This window comes from Stylophora pistillata, chromosome 11 (assembly GCF_964205215.1).
Source record: "Stylophora pistillata chromosome 11, jaStyPist1.2, whole genome shotgun sequence".
Lineage (NCBI taxonomy): Eukaryota > Metazoa > Cnidaria > Anthozoa > Scleractinia > Pocilloporidae > Stylophora > Stylophora pistillata.
Genome location: NC_142529.1, coordinates 27419119 through 27442704, shown reverse-complemented (window position 1 = coordinate 27442704; position 23586 = coordinate 27419119). Strand labels below are relative to the sequence as shown.

The 23586-nt window shown below is 37.7% G+C and overlaps 1 protein-coding gene and 1 long non-coding RNA gene across 2 annotated transcripts; one reads left to right on the top strand and one right to left on the bottom strand.

Moving 5' to 3' along the window:
* Window positions 1–10007: 10007 nt before the first annotated feature.
* Window positions 10008–11310, top strand: LOC148720938 (melanocyte-stimulating hormone receptor-like). Its single transcript, XM_088739531.1, has one exon. The coding sequence runs from the start codon at window positions 10099–10101 to the stop codon at window positions 11044–11046; it is 948 nt and encodes a 315-aa protein (XP_088595657.1). The 5' UTR covers window positions 10008–10098; the 3' UTR covers window positions 11047–11310.
* An 8322-nt stretch (window positions 11311–19632) lies between these two features.
* LOC148720937 (uncharacterized) lies at window positions 19633–21019 on the bottom strand. The gene is made up of 2 exons (XR_015993546.1): window positions 20363–21019; window positions 19633–20235 (listed from the first exon to the last, which is right to left on the bottom strand). It is a non-coding gene; the product is annotated as an uncharacterized LOC148720937 (long non-coding RNA).
* Window positions 21020–23586: the final 2567 nt, after the last annotated feature.

Here is a 23586-nt window from a genome sequence, read left to right as displayed (position 1 = left end):
CAAATTTTCACCAATTATTTCAATTCTACTTGAGAAAATCAATTTCAAGCAAGTGAAACAGTGATACCATTATGTGACAAATAGGTTTATATTGAGATTTGATCGAGTAAAATCGGATTCTTGAAAACAAGAGTATTTACGTTGGAAATTAGTCTCCATCATTTCGTTTCTTAATAAACAGTGGTTTCGTTTTTCTTCCTCAGGTTAAAAATGCAAGTACGAAGTTACTGTACTTATCCTGTCACAAGAGATGTCAGTTTCTTACCATGCAGTGCCGTTAATATCAGTTTTGACATCACTTAACTTCTGGAACTATTATCAGCTACGAGAAAGTGATTGTTGAAGGTAAAGTGATCATGATCAGTGTGGAAAAGATTTGAATACAAAATGTGGACTTTAAAACTTGAATGTATAGACAGAGAGGCAGGGGATTTAAGGCGGTTTCTTTTACGTGAAAAACCCCTCTCCTTTTTTTTTAAATTTACTTTACGCTTCACATGCGACTTAAATCTAAAGCAGAGAATTTACTCGAAAGGCAAGACATGTCACGTCCCGAAATAATGTGCCCATATAACATTCACTTTTCTTTAGATTCTTTCTGTCGGAGTAATGAAAACCCTTTCTCCTCCTAAATCAACCGTACTCTTCCTTTTAACAAACAAATTCACTTTGTTTTTCACCAACTAAACAAAACATTTTAATCATATGCAAAAGTTCGTGATAAAAGTAACTGTCTTGTATATTTTCCTCCTATGATCAGTAAATTAGCAATGTTTGAGATGAGATATAGTTAGGTGGTTATAAAAACTATCATGTATACTGCAGTTGAAACTGTCAACATTCTTCCTCTTCTCAAGAACATTCTGATCATGATGGTCTCCTGTGGGAACAAAATTGTAATCCTGGTCGAAACTCGATCAATATAAGTGAAAAACTTTTATTTTCTTTTGTTATAATTTCAACAAATTTCTCCTCGGCTAAAGATTAATACTTTTAAAAGAACTCTATGAGAAATATAGTGATAAGCAGGTTTGATTAAAAAGAATGATTAAGGATTACCACTCGATAAAAATATTGAGCTCGCTCACCGGCTAACTTGTAAACCGGCTCTTACAGCAAACTACCTACTCTTAAAGCTGAATATTCTCCTGAGTCTTCATTTAACCAACAAATTTTTTTGAAAGATGGAAAAAAACATCCCACCTCCCTTCTACCTCTCACTAACATGTTTCTATCCGTTTACAAGACGTTGTTTATCATAGGAATGCCAACCAGAGGCGTTCCTCTACTAAGGAAAATGAGTTTTTTTTCTTCACTTTTCTTCAGCTGTTCTCAGTGGAACTTAAATTAGTACCTTGAACTTTTCAATGCGCTATAACTGCTCATGCAATCACATATCATTATTTCTAACCTCAGCATAGTGCTTCTCGAATTGTCCGTTTCACCGCTTGTCTCACTTCACTAATCTTCCAGCAGTAAAGAAACGGGTTAAATGTCGAGTTAAAGTAAACTAAGACAGCTGTTGCTCCCATCAATACCACTAAGTGTGATGAATATCTTTTACTGTCAGCGATTACAATTTCCCCTATAAAGTATGGTGCATAACAAACAACTAATGCTAACTGCACCCACAGTGCACTGTTCACTGCCTTTTTATGTCGCGCCATGTTCAGTTCATTTGGTTGGCTCGGCTGTTGTTCGACACGATCTTGTACTTCTGCCTGATGACGATTGAGAGTGCGGAAAATCTTTGTGTACGAGCTCATGATTGTGATACCTAGGCAAGATGGTATCACTATATATACATACCAATTCGTTACACGATGATCGAGCTGAAATCATAAAGCAGCGACACTACATATAACTTCCAGAAGGTAGCTATAATGATGTATGTGCGTTTCAACGTTACAATTTGTCTGTATCTCAGTCCCAATAACAGGCTAGGGCGAGAAGTCTGTCCACGCTTATGGCTGTCATCGTCATCAAAGAAACTCCGCATAATGCAAAGCTTGTTATCTGAAATGCTTCTCTTGCGTATTGACAAAGACTCCAGTTTTCCTGAACCAAGAATATCCAATAAGTAACATAGAGAGGCTCACTAACAATACCAACCAACAGGTCGGTTATGGCCAGACTACGATACAACCATTTGGATGGCGGATGAAGGGAAGATTCCTTTTGAAGGGCAACAAGGATAAGGGAATTGCCAAGAAAAGCGGTCACCGAGAGGAGAATGTGCACCGCTAAGAACGAAACTGATTCTTGTTGAAGCCCATCCACAAAAGAGGGAGTTTAGCCGCCTCCCGGTTAGCTCAATGGATAGAGCGCTGGACTGTTGTGCGGGAGGTCGAGGGTTCAAGCCGGACCAACACTCAGGGTCTTAAAATAATTGACAAGAATATGGTACCTTTCTATTACATCAAGAAATGGTTAGATATTCTAGTCTTCTCGCATAAGGACCAATGAATGGAGGTCCCGTCTCCTGCAGGGTTAGGGGCAGGAGACGTTTATTTCCCACGCACGAGATTACTGTGTGATGGATGTCCTCCCCTGGGGTGGGATGGGTGGGTAACAGGACCCCCGTTGATACCAGTGTTTACTACACTGATGGGGCTATCCTGTATAAATATAGATGTCTACTATGTCTACTACTAGTAATGCCCTTATTGAAATATTTAAGTATGTGATCCACCTCCTTTTAAATTTGTTGTCGTCATTAAAGCGCAGCTTAGTAAACGTTCGCTTCCTTTTTCCTTGTAGTTATCTAAAATTGCAACAAGCAATATTTCATTTAGAATACTCCTACGCACCAAAATCACATATAACTTGCTTTGATTTTAAGATCCAGAATACTGACTTCAAAAACATAGTTACCACAGTTCAAATGTAGGTGAAAACTGTGTTTGATGAAGATACATGTCACTTTTTATCCCATTGTATCGCTGTGTTTTGCATTTATTGTCATCCGTGAGAGGAACCAGTTTCTGCGTAACCAACAGCTTATTAAATTCCTTATAATTTCTCTGTACTTTTTGGCCAGAAGTTACGTTTTACTTAAAAACTTTTAATTACAAGAACAGAACGTAACGATAAGTGCTATCAATAATTTTAAGTCTTGAATGGTGCGATACTTTCGGTTGTTTTTTTATTTTTCTATATGAAAGAGTGCGACCAAACTTCTACACCCGGAAAGCTTCTCAGCAAAGTGTCCTCACATGAAAAGAAAAAGGAAGTTTTATCATCAAATAACGGTGTTTGCCAAACCTGCATGTCTAGTATAGGCCTTACTTAGCACTGATTTAAGATATATCAAACACTGTTGTCATAATTTTACTATGGCATAAAAAACCTCTCTCTTCTGAAACGAAATGTTTCAAACAATGTAGATAGTACGCGTATATATGAAATATCTCTTCCTTTGTTTATATTTTGCTTCCGAAAATCAATTTCGAGCGAGCGATCGAGCATGAAAAGAGAAATAATAACTTACCGTTTTCTGAAAAGGAGATTTTAAACGAAATTCTACCCAACACTACCACATTTCTTGAAGTTGAGAGACAGTATTTAAGCTAGAAAATATTCTTCAGCATTTCGTGACTTCATAAACAGTTGTTTTGTTTTTTTGTCTAATGTCTTTTTGTAACGAACTGCATCTGAAGAGAGATATTGTTGCTTTGACCATGGCCACCATCACGAAAACCTGACTTTGTTTAATCGCACTTACGCAGAAACTTGAATATTCGGCGTGAAACGTTAATAAGTCGCAAACTATTTGAACGCAAACTTCGTAAATGACAGCCTATTACCGGTTTTTTTTTCTTTGCGCCTCACATCCGACTAAAATTGGAAACGGAAACAATCACTCGACAGGTAGGAAATACCACAACCAAATTAATGCTTTGGGCCATTCCACTTATTTTCCTTCAAAATTCAACCATGCCCTCCCGTCAAGCTATTAAAATTATTTAGGATTATCCCTCTAACAAATCATTCAGTCACGTGTATGAGGGCGTGATGGCACTTTTGTAATTATTTCCTCAATTTGACAATACTTGGGATGAGGTAAAAGCTTGCTTGTTACATGTACACAAGCTTTCATGTATGCGGCAGGTGCTTGTGCCCTAACATTCTTCCTGTGCCGTAGATTCTTCACAAAAATTCTGTTTTAATAACAAAATCATTTAGAGTCGAGATCGGAGATCGATCGCTTTAGTGCCACGACTGACAATTACAGTGATGATGTTAATAATTGTATTTAATATGATAACATTATTGATAAAAATGATGACAATAATAATGATGATAATAATAAATATAATAAGAATAAGGATAAGAATGTTAATTAGATACTAAAAGCCATGGTATCGTTCAACATGTTAAACTTCAATTTTACTTTGGACCTTTATTTTAATATCAAGTACTATAATTTTACTTTGTCATTTATAATTGATTATGGCCATTGATTGATTGATTGATGTTAGCATGTTGGCATCAATAGAATACGGTATACAGAAATTACAGAGCGAGGATTATGACAAATCATACAACTCATGAGACTTTACTGAGGATTTTGACTCTGTCAATTTGAAAAACTTTAATTGAGATCAATTTTGAATGAATACGGTACATCATATCCTTTTTTATTCTGGTATTATTATATGGCTGTGTCTCACAAGGACTGGGAACTATCGACTTCACAAATTTGATTGGCTGAAATCAATATTGAAAGCGGTCTACATTTTCCCATCTAGACCGGTCTAGAAAAAAAAAGGTACAGAGAATATAAAAAATTGGCATATAAGACACAGCCACATAATAAACATCTTATCAACCGAGCTACTGGCGACCTCGGTCAAGATTCTCCCATAAAGACCTCCCGCTCGGTTAATAAGAACTAAGTAAAAATCGGACTAAATCAATAAGCCACCCCCCTCCCCTCTATCATACATAGATATATATATACGTCGCTAAAGCCGCGAAAGTATTGCGCAAAACTCGCCACCGTCTCTAGAACGAAGTGCATGAGAATCAAGCTTGATGCAAAAAAAATGGAGATATAAAACAGCCGTTTTAATAGCCCATTTCCGAATTACCCTTAACCTCTTTTTCATAGCGAGGCCTGGTGCTCAACCATTCTTGTGAAAATGAGTTTAATTTGCATGTGAATGAAAACTCTCTTATCCTCGTTGCCCTTCGCATAGAATCTTCCCTGCATCCTCCGTCCAAACTCTTGTATCGCTGTTTGGCAACAACTGATCTGTTGGTTGGTCTTGTTTGCCAGCCTCTCAGTGCTACTTATTGGATGTCCTTGGCTGACGAGCAATGGAATCTTTGTCGATACGTATTTGTCGCCGCTTTCCTTACAGACGTTCAATTATGTGGAGTGTCATTGCTGACGATGACGGCCATAAGCGTGGACAGACTTCTCGCCCTGTTGTTGGGGTTAAGATACAGACAAATTGTAACTTTGAAGCGCACATACATCACTGTAGCTACCTTTTGGATTATATCTAGTGTTGCTGCTTTACGCTAAATATTAGATTACCGTATACTCATTTTATATGATAGTATAATTACACCATCTTGCCTTGTTATTTCAGTCGCCTCGTATATGAAAATTTTTCGGGTTCTCAGTCATCATCGGGCTCAAGTACAAGATCATCTCCAACAACAGCCGGGCCAACCAAATGCACCGAACATGGCGCGGTACAAAAAGGCAGTGAACAGTGCACTGTGGGTGCAGTTAGCGTTAGTAGTTTGTTATGTACCATCCTTCATAGTAACAATTGTAAACACTGACAGTAAAACATATTCATCACACTTAGTAGTATTAAGGGAAGTAGCAGCTGTCTTAGTTTACTTTAACTCGACGTTAAACCCGTTTTCATTACTGCTGGAAGATTGCTGAAGTAAGACAAGCAGTAAAGCAAACCATCAGAAAAGCACTTTGCTGTCCATGGAGCTAGATCCTCATCAAATTGATACATATATTATTTTACATTCCAAAGCTGAGTCATTAAGTCACGATTTTTATTTGAGAACGTTCGTAAGATCTGTCCTTGGATAAGCAAGAAATAAGAACTTCAGCAACTGAGTGTAAGGGAAAACTGGACTGTCTGATTTATGAAATGTTATTCATAACAAAGAAAAGGCCATGCTTGAACACACAATCAGACTCCATACGCGCAAAACTATTTATTAATTTTATTTGAATTTGTCACTTTTTACATGCATATTTTACGTTTTATCGCCTTGCACGGTATATATTAACTTGTCAAATTTTATTCTCCTCTCACTTGAAAATGATGACATGGTGTCGTCGAAACGTAGTGTAACACTTCTTTCACTTATTTTTATCATTAGATCATGTTCGATTAAATCTAATCCTATTCGAATTCTAACTTTGTCATGAAACCAGAGTTATATGCATTTTACTCTCATGTTTAATTTCTTTAACAAAATGTGACGGCATTGGGTAAAACTTTAAAGAGTAGTTACAGCGGAGAGTTCTCGACATATTTTTATGTTAAGTTAAACAATTTCCACCTTTGTTTGCTTCCCTAGGGAAATTGCTTGATTTTGACGCTTTATTGCTCAACGCGCTGGTTAATATTTACTCTCGTCGTCTTGACGTAAATGAAATTCAATCATCGTGTGGCGCTTTAACAATTCGTAATTCAATCCGTCGTGATCAAAGGAGAATTTAGAGAAATGCACCATTAAAATATTATAAACGACGTTCATTTTGAATATTCTAACCAAGATTGTAAAATTGCAAAAAGTATATGGTTTGGTAGGTTAACATCCTGTCACGGTTTTGTTTTAAGATTTTAGTCAGGGGATACAAAAAGGAGAAAAATAGGCTACAAAACTTTGTTCATTGCAAATTTAATTCAAAGTTGACATCTGTGACAAAAATTTGAATTTCAGTTATTTGATGCAGTCGGAGATTGTCACGAAATTAATGTTTCCTCGGACGATCTCATGCTTTGACCAAGTAAAGTACCCAGCTTGAACTTTTTATTTTCAGTTCGCTGAGGCTGATCATGTGTCAAGTCTGAACTTCACACAGATCTTTAGTTTAGTATCGAATGCAATAAAGGGAGAACATCTCCACTTAATAATCGGCCCTTAAATGACAATTTATCCTAATGTACCACTTAATTCCTCTCTTATAAAGGGTGACAAGAAAGAGTTTCCTTATGGTATTGTCAAACAGAAATATAGCCGATGTCTTTGTTTTTGCCAACAATAATTCTTTTTAGCTAAACTCTACTAATTGAGAAGAAAAAGCTGGTCTCGGCCCACTCGTAACTGTTTAGAAGTTCAGCTGCAGTTGCTATTCGGAATAATCAAAGAGAATTTAAAAGGAGTAAAAATTTCCTGCATAAACTCCTAAACCGTATTGAAGAATTGCATGATATACTGCATCTTTTAAGCAACAGATTCACGCACTCGTTTGGTTTGTTCATCAGCTAGTTCCCCGTCGATTAATATAATAACAGATTTAAAGTAAAAAAAAATTATAGGCTTGAACGAAAAGTAACTATAGATCGAGTACAAAATGAATAATTTGGTATTCGATAAAGCCTAGACTCGAAACGAGGTCGGATCTGTCATGACTAACTGATGTCTCCTAAATTTTGAGTTTTAACAATTATTCATTGGTCTGTGTGCGATATGAAGCATGCGGTAATTTTACAGTCGAGCTTGAAAGACTGGTAAGAGTTGGTAATAGGCGGAGCAGTACGCAACTTAATATTCACAAGTGATGATAAAATTAAAAAAACTAGAATGAAAAGAATTGTTCATCGAGTCTTGAAAGGTTATGACCACCCATCCCTTCATTTCTATCTCCATCAATAAACTATCATGTTTAATTCAATATTGGATAACAACTTTCACTGCGAAAAGAGAATTGTCAATCGCTCAAGAGAATCGCAAATAGACTTCAATCTCTTGCCACATAAAAGAAAACTTGCTTCGTACCAAAATATTCGCTTCAAATTATCCGGATGAAATGATCCAGGTAAAGAGGGACTCTAGGGAGAATACTTTCAAAAGTAATTGGTGTCACCCTCTTAAAATGAAGGCTATTATTATTATTATTATTATTATTATTATTATTATTATCTGTTCAGTGCATTGTAAAAACTGAAGCAGGTGTCTATAATCTCCTTTTATTGCTATTTCATACGTAAGGCACCTGATGGATTCCGGAAAAAATTAATCAGTTTTTGAAAGAACAGAAAATTTCCGAACACATTTTGAATGAAAAAAGGCTGGTGAGGTGGTCTTTATTTGGCTAAATTTAAAGAAGTGAGGTTTAAGCGATCGCGGCTTGGTGTCTGCAGTTTACACAAATATTTCTCCTTGCAATCACTGGTACACGACAAGAAAAAGAAAACAGATAATGTTGACAACAAATTTCACTAGAGGTGGAAAGTAGACGAAAACAACACAAGAACTCCTATGCTGCCCCCCCCCCCCCCCCCCACCTTTTGAAGCTGGACTTAAACAAGAATCAGTTTTTATCACAGCAGTTAACATTCTCCTCTTCCCAACAGCATTTCTTGGAAATTCTCTTATCATTGTTGCCGTTCACAAGGTATCTTCCCTCCATCAGCCGTCCAAACTCTTAGCGACGAGACAGTAGTTAGAACATACCGGTTCTAGGACAATAGCGTGTCCACACTTGAAAATTAGAAGGAAATGTATGGGAAAATGTGCAAAACTGTGTTCACTAGAAATTGAAATGAAGTATTTTGAATATAAGCTGGCATCTCTGATTACAATTTCAATAGTTTGATGCTTTCGAGTTTCCAGTTTTTTTCTCAGACCAAGTGAAATCGTCAGCTTTAATTTTTCTTTATTTCTATTTTACCGAGGTTGATAATGATCAGTCAAGTTTAAAGTTCATGCAGATGATATGGACATTTCAAAAGCACCCTATCAAATTAAGAGAGATGGTTTGTGGCTCTTCTAAAAATGATACGATAGATGTCTCTATATCTGGCTTGCCTTTTATTGCTAATTCATACCATTTAGGGTATGAAAAAAGTAACTTTTTTAACACGGTAGATAGTTTCCAGAGACATTTTAAATGCCAATTTTACAATCGAGCTCGAAAGACAAAAAAAAAATTATAATAAACTAGTAGGAAATAAATTGTTCATCGAGTCAGCGATACGATTGGAAAACGTATCCCTTTATTTTCCATCTCTATCAATTAATTGTCATGTTTACCTCCATATTGGGAAATAGCTGTCAGCATTACCCAGCGAGAATCATTGATCGCTGAAGGCAATCACAGGAAGAAAAGTTTAGTAAATTTCCTTTTGCATGGAAGTTTACCTGATACGAAAGTATTTTCTTGGTCTTATATATTGTGTTCAAGACATTGGAACTGAGAAAACAAATTTGATCTAGGGTCTAGTTGGCTTCCTTAGGCTTGTCATTATCAGGGATAATCGCCATGAGTTCACTGGCAAAAGGAGGAGGATAAACAAAGAATGACAAAATAATTGTAGAAAATGGTTTGCTGGCGTAATACTTTGCTTTTGTGGCAATTTCGTCTAAGGTACTGGTCGGATACGTAAAGATGACTGAAAAGCTGCAAAGCACAATTAACTACATGGGTAAATTCGAATATTTTGGATAAATTCGCAGCTGCGACCACAATTTGCATTAAAACATTTTGATCCGTTTGTCAAACTCAGTTTATTCTAAGACCGAGATAAATCGCCAGTTTAAATTATCTGTCAAACTTGCTGAGGCTGATAATGATTAATTTTCAATTCCGAAAAAATAATATGAACATTTGATAAGCATCCTGTCAGTGGAGGTTAATAACAGATGTCTCCATATTTTAGTATTTTTTCTCAACGGAGATACTTCGCATGTTCCAGCCATTTTTTAACACAACAGAGAATTTTCTGACGCATTTTAAATGCTTAAACGCTGGTGAGGATTTTTAATTGTGGGCATTGTTTAGGAAGTAGGGTTTCAGTGATCGTTGGTAGGCGTGTGCTGTTTGGACCTCATTTCTCGTTGCAATCATAGATAACTTGCCAGAAAAAACGAAACGAACACAGAACAATGTCCCCAACAAATTTCACAAGAGGTGGAACACTGACCAAAACACTTGGAGAACTGCGGTGCTCCCTTTTCTTGGTGAGTGGGCCTAAGCAAGAATCAGTGTGTTTCGCAGCAGTTAACATTCTCCTCTCCATCTCAGCATTTCTTGGCAATTCCCTTATCCTTGTTGCCCTTCACCGAGAATCTTCCCTTCACCCGCCGTCTAAACTCTTGTATCGTTGTCTGGCAACAACTGATCTGTTGGTTGGTCTTGTTACCCAGCCTCTCGTTGTTGCGATTTGGATTTCCGTGGTCCACGAAAAATGGAATCTTTGTGGATACGCATATGACGCCGCCTTCCTCACATCCGTAGCATTATGTGGAGTGTCGTTGATGACGATAACGGCCATAAGCGTGGATAGACTATTCGCCTTGTTGTTGGGGCTAAGATACAGACAAATTGTAACTTTGAAGCGAACATACATCATCGTAGCTACCTTTTGGATTGCATCTAGCGTCGCTGCTTTATGCTCCATATTAGATTACCGTATAGCCATTTGGTATACCTGTATAATTATACCATCTTGCCTTGTTATTTCATTCCTCTCGTATATAAACATTTTTCGGGGTCTCAGTCATCATCAGGCTCAAGTACAAGATCATGGCCCACAACAGCCGAGCCAACCAAATGCACTGAACATGGCGCGATACAAAAAGGCAGTGTACAGTTCACTGTTGGTGCAGTTAGCACTAGTAGTTTGCTATGCACCATACTTAATCATAGTGGCAGTAGTAATCGGTGACGATAAAACGTATTCATTAGACTCAGTAGTCATAATGGGAGTAGCAGGTGTCTTGCTTTACTTTAACTCGACGTTAAACCCGTTCCTTTACTGCTGGAAGATAAGTGAAGTAAGACAAGCAGTGAAACAGACAATCAGACAAGCGTTTTGCTGTCCATGGTTTTAGAGTTAGGTCCGCGGTTTCTTAGGGTACACTCTAATGGACAGTTTTCATAGCTTAGTAGAAACGTCACGATTAGTACCAGCCAGAGAGAACGCTCGTCAGATATGTTGTATGTTGGTTATATAGGAAGAAATTAGAAACTTATCAAAAAATTGGAAGTCTGTACATAGTGCATAATGCTTATGAATTTTAGAGATGTATAATATTGCTTGACTAATGCTAGCAATGTGTAAATTAGCATATGGAATAAAATGGAAGTTACTGGTTCTTATAGAGTTCTTTTCACCGGATTTTTCTTTTTTTCCCCACACTGATGATATTCATTAATCCTCCTTACTCAGCTCTGAATGAATTTCTACATAACAAGACTGAGCTTTTAATAAGTTGTAGAATAACAATGCTATTACATTTGTCCATGTGTTTGACTCTTGATACTAATTCATTCCTACATCAAGGTGGCTGAACACAGTTTTTGATTCCTTTGTTTCTTTCACCATTTTCTCTAAAACCCTTGATCTCTCGGTCACCAAAATTGGCAGTAAGCAAGTTAACAACACAAACTTTGTTTTTTCGATAAAATTTATCCCAACTCGTTCATTTTACTTCTCGATCAATGGATTATCATGTTAACTTTACCATTATAATAAAAACTTCATTATCAGAGGACAATTGCTAATATAATCGCTTGAGAGAATTACGACATGAAGAATTCAGTGACCTGCCTTATACGTCAAAGCTTGTTTGATACCAAAATAATTTACTTGTCTTTTCGCGAACAAGACGTTGGAAGCGAAGAGGTTGTATAACTACGATATAATAGGCAAACTTTGGCTTATTAATATCCAGGAAAATCACTAAGAATATTAATTTGTTGGCGAAAGGAGGAAAACAAATAGAGAATGCAAACGAAAGCGGCAGAAAATTGTATGTTCGCGTCATTTTTTAGCTCTTCTTTTGCTTTGTTCTAGTTTTGTCGGAGACGAAACGGAGGTAAAAGAGCCACAAAATGTTACTAACAACAAATATATATGAAATACATATATATGAACTGCGGTTATGAAACGTATATGGGCACGATCCTTCGCAGTAAAGCACTATTTAAGCAATAGTGAAAATCAGACCTGAAAAAAATTCAGGCCTGTACGGGATTCGAACCACTGACCTCTGCGATACTAGCTCAATTGGTAGAGCGCTGCACTAGTATCGCAGAGGTCAGTGGTTCGAAACCCGTACAGGCCTGAATTTTTTTCAGGTCTGATTTTCACTATTGCTTAAATAGTGCTTTACTGCGAAGGGTCGTGCCCATATACGAAAAATGTTACTAATTACACTGTTGAATTCGAATATGTTAAAGTAAATTTGCATGTGTGGCTATACATCAATTTCAATTCGTTATAGGAATTTGAATTTCCTTGCCTGATTGATATGGGTTGGAAATCCTTAACTTGAATCTTCTTTATTTTTAGCCTGCTTAGGCTGATAATGATTCAAGCCTCAACTTTACACAAATGATATGGACATTTGATTGACACCCCATCAATGAAACTAGGTCAGCTTGCGAGTAGGTCCTTGTTATTAGTTTTGCGTCGCTCTTTTGTCCACGAGTCGCGGTGCTCAAGGCCTCAAACTTATCATTCACAAGCGAAGTAACTCTTACTGAAACGTCGATAATGGACCCGTAGGCTAACTTAAGAGGGATTTTAGGTCGTACAGAGAAAACAGTAATTATGTTACAGGTGTTTTTATGTATTTGCTTCCTTTTCCAATTTTATACGGTGTGTACCTGACAAGTTAAAGCGACAATTTCTCTGACATTTTTCAAACGAATAAGCAATGATGGGGAAGTCATATGACTCAGTACGTAGGGAGCTCTTTTTTTAGTGATCGTCGTCGTTGTGTAGCTGTTTAGATCGAATATTTCTCAAAAAAGGAAAAAAAGAGAGGAATACAGAATAATGTCGACGACAAATTTTACTGGGGTGGAACACAGACCTAGACATTTCAAGAACTGTATTGTTCCCCCTCTCTGGTTGGTGGGCTTCAACAAGAATTTTTTTAAATTCTTTCTTGACAGTCAACATTCTCCGCTCCATCACAGCATTTCTTGGCAATTCTCTTATTCTTGTTGCCCTTCACAAAGAATCTCCCCTTCATCCGCCGTCCAAACTCTTGTATCGTTATCTAGCAACAACTGATCTGTTGGTTGGTCTTGTTACCCAGCCTAATTGTCGTTGCTAGTTTTTGGCTTTCTGTGACTCACGAACAAAAGAATCTTTGTCGATATGCATTTGAAGCCTCCTTCCTCACAGACTGTACATTATTGTAACTTTGAAACGCACATACATCATTGCAGCTGGCGTTTGGATTTTATCTAGTGTCGCTGCTTTATGCTACACGTCGGATTACCGTATACCCATTCTGTATTTTTCTATATTAACAACATCTTGCCTTGTTATTTCAGTCACCTCCTATATAAAAATTTTTCGGGGTCTCAGTCGTCAACAGGCCTAAGTACAAGATCATGTCCAACAACAGCCGAGCCAACCAAATGCATTTAACACGGCGCGATACAAAAAGGCAGTGTACAGTACACTGTGGGTACAGTTAGCGTTAGTAGTTTGTTAGGCACCATACTTTATAGAGACAATTGTAGTCGCTTGTAGTAAAACGTATTCATCACACTTTGTAGTCCTAAGGGGAAGAGCAAGTGTCTTATTTTACTTTAACTCGACGTTAAACCTCTTTCCTTTACGAGGGGGGCACTGGGGCCTCTGGGAAACCGCAAAACCGGAAAAAAAAACCTCCAAAATCGAAAAACCGACGAAAAAAGGCAGCAAAACCGAAAACCGCATGCAAACCTGACAAAACCGCTACATTTTCACCTTTACAGGGGTCAAAAAGGAAAAACCGAAAACCGCATCAGAGTTTTCGTGGAAACCGAAAATCGAATGCAAAAACACATAAAATCCGCAAACCGCTCTGAACATCAAAACCGAAAAACCGAAAAACCGAACCTTTTTGGCCCAAAAACCGAAAAACCGATCCAAAAAACAGTCAAAACCGCAAAACCGAAAATCCCAAGGCCCCCCTCCTTTACTGCTAGAAGACAACTGAAGTAAGACGAGCAGTGAAGCAATTAATCAGACAAGCACTTTGCTGTCCATGGAGTTAGGTCCTCCTCGAGTTATATATAGTACTTTTAAAGCTGAAAGTGATTACTAATACACAATTATTGTATGAAAACGCCCGTCAAATATGTTATTAGATAGGAAGAAATCAAAAGCTCAAATAATATTTTTGTTCGCGGTCTGTACGCAGTCTGTTGAGGATAGTGTATCCGTTGATCTATGTTCTTTTGTGTTGTGAATATTTTTCATGCTAATTTATGTTTTTTATGTCATGACGAGCTTTGCTCAAGAAAAAAATTCTCAGCAGGCATCGTAAACTGATGCCGAGGTTTGGGGAAGAAGGCGTTGGGTGGATGTCATCACATTAATTACACCACAATGTAATTATACAGATTAGCGCCCACGAATCCACGAGAGATACGCGATTGCGTGCGAGTTAACGCGGGGTCATCTGTTGGCGATGAAAATCAAAATCATGAAATGAAATGAAGTTTGTTGTGCGCGTAATGGTCATAAAATACTGCGTTCTCTCTGTTTCTGCCTGTTTCCTTATAACGACATTTTTAGTCACGTAGTCTTTCAAAGATCCTTCCTTTTCACAGAAGAGGCAATACCGGCGAGGCGCCGTATTCGAAAAAGCCTCTCTTTCGATTATTTAGGTGTGATTCTTTCGCTTGGTTTGCTATAAAACAGTAACTAAAGATATCGCAATTTTCATGTGCCGTACGACCTGAATAACAACCGTATCGAATTTCCAGTATTGCGTCACTTGGTGGATCGATCAGTGTTCACGCTTTGCGATCGTAGTACACGATGTTATTGTTTTGGTACAAAACCTGTGGCGGTCGCACGACTTGGCCTCGTATCCTGGTTAAATTCTTACCAATATTATAATGTTAAACCTCGACGAGATTTTTCATGTCGAAATATCGAAAAGCATCATGTTTTCGATTTCGAAACCATTCGAAATGAAGTCATAGAGGCAGTCGGATTTTCGACGTGCGACTTTCCACCGGCTAACTTAACCACGCAGAGTCTTTGCAGGATTACAAGTGCCACACTTGACCCTTCCAAGCATTGGTATCTACTTTTAAAAGAGGTATGTGACGTTCCTTTGCGTAAATATTTCATATGCGATGTATTTAAGATATTTCCCGACGAAATCCAAAGTGTGGCGACGCGGGAACTTCATCCGGCCAAATCATCGTTCGGAGTAGTGGGGTTAGCCAGGATTCCCGACCTCGTTCACGTTGTGTTCACGTTCGGTCTAATAGCTGGTCCATCTTCTTCGTGATAAAATAATACCCGACGAACTTATTAAATCTGCGGGATTTATGACTATCGTAAATCTGGTGAACTCCGCCACACTAGACTTTGAGCCCGAAGGCGCGAAAAATTTATCTTTTGGCGCCAAACTCAGTCACGACTCCGAAGAGCTCGCTTCCTAATTTACCGAAAGATCAGCTAGAGTAAATTTCCTTGGAGTGGAACTGAAGAAGCTTCGAACACAGATTTCTCATCTCGAATCAGCATGGAGTCAATTTTACAGACCCCTTTTTTCCTCCTCAATGTTCGACGTCATCTTTCTCGATCTTGCTAAAGCCTTTGACAGTGTCCCTCACGAGCGGCTGCTTTTAAAATTAAAAAGTAATGGCATCGACGGTTGTCTGCTTAACTGGCTCAGGCATTTTCTGGTTGGTCGCAAACAACGTGTAGTTATCAGGGGATCTTGTTCTGATTGGTCGTATGTAACCTCCGGCACTCCACAGGGGACCATCCTTGGGCCTTTATTGTTTTTGCTGTATATTAATGACATAACAGAATGTGTATCGTCCACAATCAAATTATATGCAGACGATACGAAGATCTATAGAGAGATAATTGACCCGATCACAGATTGTCAGCGTCTTCAGGAAGATCTTACCAATATTGGCGAATGGGCTTGTAAATGGCAATTACGTTTTAACGCGGATAAATGTAAATCTATGCGAATTACACATTCACGTGATAAGTCAGTGACCAATTATTTCTTTGGACAGCCCTTGAAAGACGTAGATAACTTTAAAGATCTCGGTGTTATAATAACTAAGGACCTCTCATGGAGTAACCACATTGGTATAACTGTGAACAAAGCGAATAAAGTCCTAGGTTCTATGAAACGCTCGATAGGCACCGCTAATGCAAATATTTTTTCTATGCTCTACAAATCTCTTGTACGGCCAATTTTGGAATATGTGGTACCTGTCTGGTGTCCTTACCTCGTCAAGGACATCCATGCTCTTGAGAATGTACAGCGAAGAGCTTCAAGACTTGCTTTAAATCAACGCAAAGGAGACATGTCCTACGAAGACCGATGCAAATTGCTAAAATGGCCTACTCTTTCCGACCGTAGAACTTATCTATCTTTAATTGAGTGTTATAAAATTGTTTTTGGTTTTTACCATTTAGATTTTGGAACCTTTTTTGATTTTGCCACAACTAGATGTACGAGAGCAAATCATCAGTACAAACTTTACGTCAAACCAGCAAGACTTAATTGTTATAAACATTCGTTCTTCATTAGGATTGTTAAATTATGGAATGAATTACCAAGAAACATAGTGGAAGCTGATAATCTTCAGCATTTTAAATCTCAGCTTAAATTGTATTTAAATATTTAATTATAACTAAGTATTTTATTTTCATTTAGACTTATTTTTTAGGGAGTTTACACATAGGGATAACCTCTTAACTTCCTTTTCTGGAAGCATATTTTCCATTTCTTCTTAGTGTATACATAGTCTGCTTCTGGAATAAATAAAGTATGTATGTATGTAACCTTGTCGTGGTGAGGTGGCTTAAGTGCCTCAATGACCAATTGCAATACAATGCCTTTAAAAAATTCAGCTTCAGTTGGTGGGCTGTATTTTCTGCAAGGTAGAGGCCAGACTAACACGGACTTTGTCATTGTAGTTATTGTTATGATTATCATAATTATCATTATTATTAATGATTTTGTTATTGTTATCATTATCTTTAGGATTGTGATTGAATCATTTTCAAAATGAAATATAGGCTGCTCAATGAGGATGGCATGCTAAGGCAAGTACATTTTCATTTATTTACCCCCCCCCCTCCCCCCAAGTAGAAATTCAAGTGTTTCTGATAATTTTTCTCTTCAACAGATTGTTAGAATGCAGAAGATTTTCTAAGACACATTGTACAGAGGGCTTGTCCTAAGTAGTTGTTTTCTGATTCAAAACCACCTGCCTAGTTCTGTTTCTCTTGGGTAGTTAGTCCATGGACTGTTGTTATTTGATGGCAGAACTAACAGGTGGATCTGTTTCTCTTGGGTAGTCAGTCCATTATGGGCTGTTTTTATCTGATGGCAGAACCACCAATCTGTTCTGTTTCTCTTGGGTAGTCAGTCTATGGACTGTTGTTATCTGATGGCAGAACCAGTCCCTATTTTTTTCAGCTCTATGCTGTCAGTCTTTTATGGACAGTTATTTTTATCTTATGGCAGTTTTAGCTTGCTCTTTTTGTTTTGAAAAATGTGTTGCTTATGCTGTTTGTCACGTATCATCTGTTATTAGTCAGAGGCACTTTGGTCAATCAATGCTATCATTGTCTTCATTATTATTATTGTTAATTCAGCTGCTACTCTTCTCTCTTTGCCACAGGGCCCACTACAGATAGCACTAGTTTAATGAAGTCCCAAAACCTTTCACAATGAGCCAACTCAAGAATTGCAGTCCTGAACAGTTTTTAGGGTTTTCCTGGCTTTTCTTGAAATTATTTTGTCTCAGTTTCAATTACTTGGATACTCATTCAGCTAGACTAACAATAACACCATTTTGTTCATAGATAAACATTGAAATAATCATAATAGTAATATAAATGATAATAATAATAATGATTTGTTATTGTTACCGTTATCATTATCATTATCTTTATGATTGTGATCATCATTTTCAAATTGAAATTGGCTGCTCATTGAGGATTGTAGTGTTTGTAAGGTACACTTCGTGTGCCATACATGACGTAGGTAAGCAGGTAATGTAAGAGAGGATTGAATCATTAAAGCAGCATGGCAGATGTATAGATTAGATTCGTGTGTATCCATTTCCATCGACTTTAGAACGTGACAAGGATGGCATGCTGAGGCAAGTAGATTTTCATTTCATTCCTCCCCCCTCCCCCCAAATAGAAATTCAAGTGTTTTTGATAGTTTGTCTCTTCAATAGATTGTTAGAATGCAGAAGATTTTCTAAGACACATTGTACAGAGGTCTTAAATAGTTGTTTTCTGATTCAAAACCACCTGCCTGGTTCTGTTTCTCTTTGGTAGTTAGTCCATGGACTGTTGTTATCTGATGGCAGAACTAACAGGTGGATCTGTTTCTCTTGGGTAGTCAGTCTATTATGGGCTGTTGTTATCTGATGGCAGAACCACCAATCTGTTCTGTTTCTCGTGGGTGGTCAGTCTATGGACTGTTGTTATCTGATGGCAGAACCAGTCCCTATTTTTTTTTCAGCTCTATGCTGTCAGTCTTTTATGGACAGTTATTTTTATCTTATGGCAGTTTTAGCTTGCTCTTTTTGTTTTGAAAAGTGTGTTGCTTATGCTGTTTGTCACGTATCATCTGTTATTAGTCATAGGGTGACTTTGGTCAATCAATGCTATCATTGTCCTTAGTATTATTATTATTAATTCAGCTGCTACTCATCTCTCTTTGACACAGGGCCCACCACAGACAGCACTAGCTGAGTGAAGTCCCAAAACCTTTCACAATGAGCCAACTCAAGAATTGCAGTCCTGAACAGTTTTTGGGGTTTTTCTGTCTTTTCTTAATTTGTTTTTGGCCCAGTTTCAATCACTTGGATACTCATTCAGCTAGACTAACAATAACACCATTTTGTTCATAGATAAACATTGAAATAATCATAATAGTAATATAAATGATAATAATAATGATTAGATTAATGGAAATAATCATAGGAATTGTAACCATCAGGATAATGAACATTATTTCTCTAACTATTGTAAATATTTTTATCATTGTTATTATTATTATTATTATTATTATTATCATTATTATTGTCATCACTGTTATTATTATTATCATTTTTATTGTTATCAATGTTATTTTTATTTCCATCATGAATTATTAGAGATGCTTGGGACAAAATGATCTATAGTTCCCTCCAACTCATTATTCTTTTAGTTAAGTGAATTAAGACTTGTGAACAGTTACTGCTTTATTCTGTCATTCCTGATGACCATAGAAATGGTGAAAGTCCACAGATATTATCCCTCTAAGAGTCTCTCCTGGTGTTTTTTTTCCTCTGAATTTGGTTACAACAGAATGAAGGACATCAGAGTATAGTGCGCCCAGCTAGACATGAATTGCAATAATATTACAGGGTCATTTTGCTGTATTCAGGGTTTAATCTTAGCCTTCTACAGACAAGTTTGTACCTCTAAATGCAAAACACATTTTATCGTTTTTTAAAACAAACTTACAAAAACTGCCAAGAAACAGCCACTAAATTGATGGAAACATGACGAACAAGTCAACTAGACTGTGTACTTCACATCATTGAAATCAAAGTATCACTTTAGGAACATAAAATCGCAAGGTCAGTTTCCTATTTTTAGTGCCTGAGAAAAGATCAGGCCACCAGATTACTTCAAACTTTCTGGTTGCTCATCCCTCTCAATTTCCAACAACCATTTTAGTTTACTGGGTGAGAATCGTGCTTGATTTCTTGCCCCATGCTCTTTCCTTGGCCGCCTGTAAAGCTTGTTGAGAGTTTAACAGCTACTACTTGCAGCAACCTCCATATTCCTTCGATAGCTTTTCTTTAACTCTAATGGTACAGAACTTTGATGACTCAGACCAGAAATAACATCATTCACTCTACCATCCCTGTAATAAAAATCTTTGGATTTTTCTCTCCATACAGGGGGCCGCAAATGCATTTTTTCCCTCGCACGTTTATAAAAGCATTCGGCATGCCTGCCAACAAAGCTTGGATGTATGTTTCAGGAACTTAGTATCTTTCAACTCGACACCATTTGCCTGAAACCAAAATAATAATTACGAAAGCTAAGAGATTATTTACTTCTGGAGTAAAATGTACTAAATGATTTGCCCTTTCAAACATAAACCTGAGTTATCAGGTTTTGTCAATCACAAAATTACACACCGGGTTATTAGTATTCCTTGGGGACCTTCCTATATTATCATAAATATCTAAGACAAGCAGGTCTTTTAGCTAGGTAATCTATGTTAAAAATCGCGCTGTACAGCACTTAGAATTATTTTCCTCACACTGCAACTTCGCGTACTACGCAATTATTACTACGCAGTCATATCTGGTGTCCAATTGGGAGAAGAGCTTGTTATTATTTTTGTTTTAGGGCTTGATTACATGAGCCGGGCTGGCCCTGTTAGCCGGGCTGATTTCTTTTGTTTTGGTGTTCGCCAAAGCGTGTATACAAAAGAGATCAGCCCGGCTAACCGGGCCAGCTCGGCTCATGTAATCAGGCCCTTAGAGGTGAATTGCGATTTCTTTTATGTCCCCTATTTCGTCAAAGAAAAGCTCGAACAAATACTGAAAGTAATGAGTAAGTCACTATGAACAACTAGTGCAAAGTGACAGCACTATCGAGCCAAACTGAGAACTGTTCTTTAATGATTTTTAACGTGCACCACCAATTCTTACTATTTTTAATTTCTGCGTTTTAATAGACTTTGACATGTTCTTGAGAAGATATTAAATCGGTTAGCGCTGTTGTTCCCTTCTAAATTATTTTCGTGGAAGCGCCTCATAAGACACTGGTTTAACTAAAACCATGTTGGGCGACGTTGCATCTTGACTGCACAACCCGCAATTAAATTTAATTTTAACAGCTATTCGAGTGTGTGAAGAACGGAAAAGAGGAAAATTACATACCATCGGCCTTTCGATGCACGGACGAATTAAAACTTTTTACAATTCCACTTATCCATTGCTTGTAACTGATAGACCTTGTCCCTACTCTTGCGGGAGGCCGTACGATCTGTTGTCCATTGTCGAACTTGGCAAACTTAGCGCACTCTGGCTCGAGCGCAACAATGTGGTCTTTCGACTCTTTATCTCACTAGCGCAGTTGTTGTGTTGAACATGGACGAACAATACATCGCAGCGTGTCTTGTAGATAGCTAGAGATGCCATGTTTAGGATAAGCGCTGAATATGGACGAGCTTTAAAGCCGCCACTGAAAAAACACAATCGACCGTTTTTCATTGTAAGGATCAGGTCTTTCACACAGCTGTCAGAATTAAAGAGAGGAAGAACGTCGATCTCGCTCACCTAAATAGCGAAGTACACCACGAGCGGCGACGATGATCAAACACCTGGAAGATCACTGTGGTGTACCTCTACTCTTTGGTATCATAGCCAAGAGCGAGCCGTTTCGACTTGTCACTAAGTTTTACGGTTTATAAAACAAAGGCCCCGCTCTACACAAAGCCTTAAAGAATGAAACACTAGAAAAGCTTACTTAGCTTGGAATTATAAAAATTTCCTTTCTTAAAAATCGAAGATTTTCATGGTTTCCGTAACTTCGAATTTTTCCAAATTTCCTCTTTTGCATGTTACGCTGTTTTGCATTTTCTTCAACGTATAATTTAGTTCAGCGTCGATCATTTATCATCCTTAGAAGAAAATAATCTGATCTTCACGTTTAACTATAAAATTGCTTTGGCTTACATTGTGCGCCTAAAAGGAGCGTTAAAGTAAACATGAGTTGATTCCACGCGAGGGTTTTACCTGGAAAAATGCCTGCACACGAGTGACACCGACATTACCGCGTGTCCCTTTCTGGAAAACATTCGTGTTATGACAAGAAAGGTCAGCTTAAGGGTTTTGGGTTACCCAAACTATGCAATTTTGACGCCGAAAAGTGCCAAAAAGTAATTACAGAAACTTCATCCGCAACACCTTGAACGTGATGTGGGCGCGAACTGAGATCTTCTCTTACAGTTAATAATTGCCAGGCGGAACTCAGATCCGGCTTAGCCTAATTTGCATAAATTTTTTTTGGTGGGCAAAGCTCGTCATGTGATTAATGTCAATCATTGAACAATACTATTGATTTCTTTAACGCAAGGCTCTGTGGGGCTCCACTTTTAATCGAGTATTCATTAAAACAAAATGGCTTGTTGTGTGCACTAAATAGCTATTTTTTTACAGAAATAGCTGAAAGAAATGCAATGAAACACCAACCATATCTCTTCAAGAGTATTTTTCGTGCTTGCTAGCTACCAATGTTCATGAATACGGCAAGGTATAATCGAAAAAAGATATGCGTGCATTTTACTTTCACGTTTAATCTTTTTTCTTTTTTTTTTTTAGCAATAGAAATTTGTTGGATAAAACTTCAAAGAGAAGTTTAAAAGAGTTTTTTAAATTCAACGTTTTTTCTTAACTCAAAGAAAGAGGCTTGTTATCGACGCCATATTGCCAACCGAGTTGCATTTGTCGATGTTTAGTCTCGAATTTGTTTAGTCGTCCCAGAAAAATTTCCGTAATGCTTATGAATATGTAAAGTGGTGACGTTGCTTGTGAATGTTAACAAGCTTTAATAATGCGTGTGAAATAAAATTCACCATAACCGGTTGTTTCAGTTTCTTTATTTCTAGCTTGCTGATGCTGATAACGATTCAAGCCTCAACTTTACACAAATGATATGGACATTTGATTGACACCCTGTCAATAAAACTGGGTCAGCTTACGAGCTAGTCCTCGTTATTAGCATAGCGGCACGTCACTACTTTGTCCGCGAGTCGTGTTGCTCAGGGGTTAAACTTATTCACGAGCAAAGTAACTCGTACTGAACCGTTGGTAATGAGTGACTTCCCGAGGAGGAATTGTTTGTCGCACAGAGAAAACAATGATAATGTTCCATGTGTTTTAATATATTTTCCTCTTATTCCAATTTCATACGGGGTGTACCTGACAAGTTAAAGCGACAAAAATAAGCTTTTTGCCATAATAGGCAATTTTCTGAGTCCTTGTCGACTCGCAGAGTGACACAGCCACCATCACAGCCTATGCGTTATGTGGAGTGTCTTTGATGGCGATGAGAGCCATAAGCGTGGACAGACTTCTCGCCCTGCTGTTGGGGCTGAGATAGAGACAAATCGTAACTTTGAAGCGCACATACATCATCGTAGCTACCTTTTGGATTGTATCTAATGTCATTCTTTTATCCTACACATTACATTACCATATAGCCAGTTGGTATGGCCATATAGTTCAAAGTTCAAGGAAAAAAAAACATTCTCTTTACGTTGACAAAATAGACAATATCCCGATGCATTGTAAGTAAATAAATACTGGTAGAGAAGTCTTATTTGATAATTAACAAGGACGTCATTAAGGTC

Bases quoted from the DNA above. Each gene is read 5' to 3' on its own strand.
- LOC148720938 (XM_088739531.1), top strand. From the start codon at position 10,099: ATGTCCCCAACAAATTTCACAAGAGGTGGAACACTGACCAAAACACTT.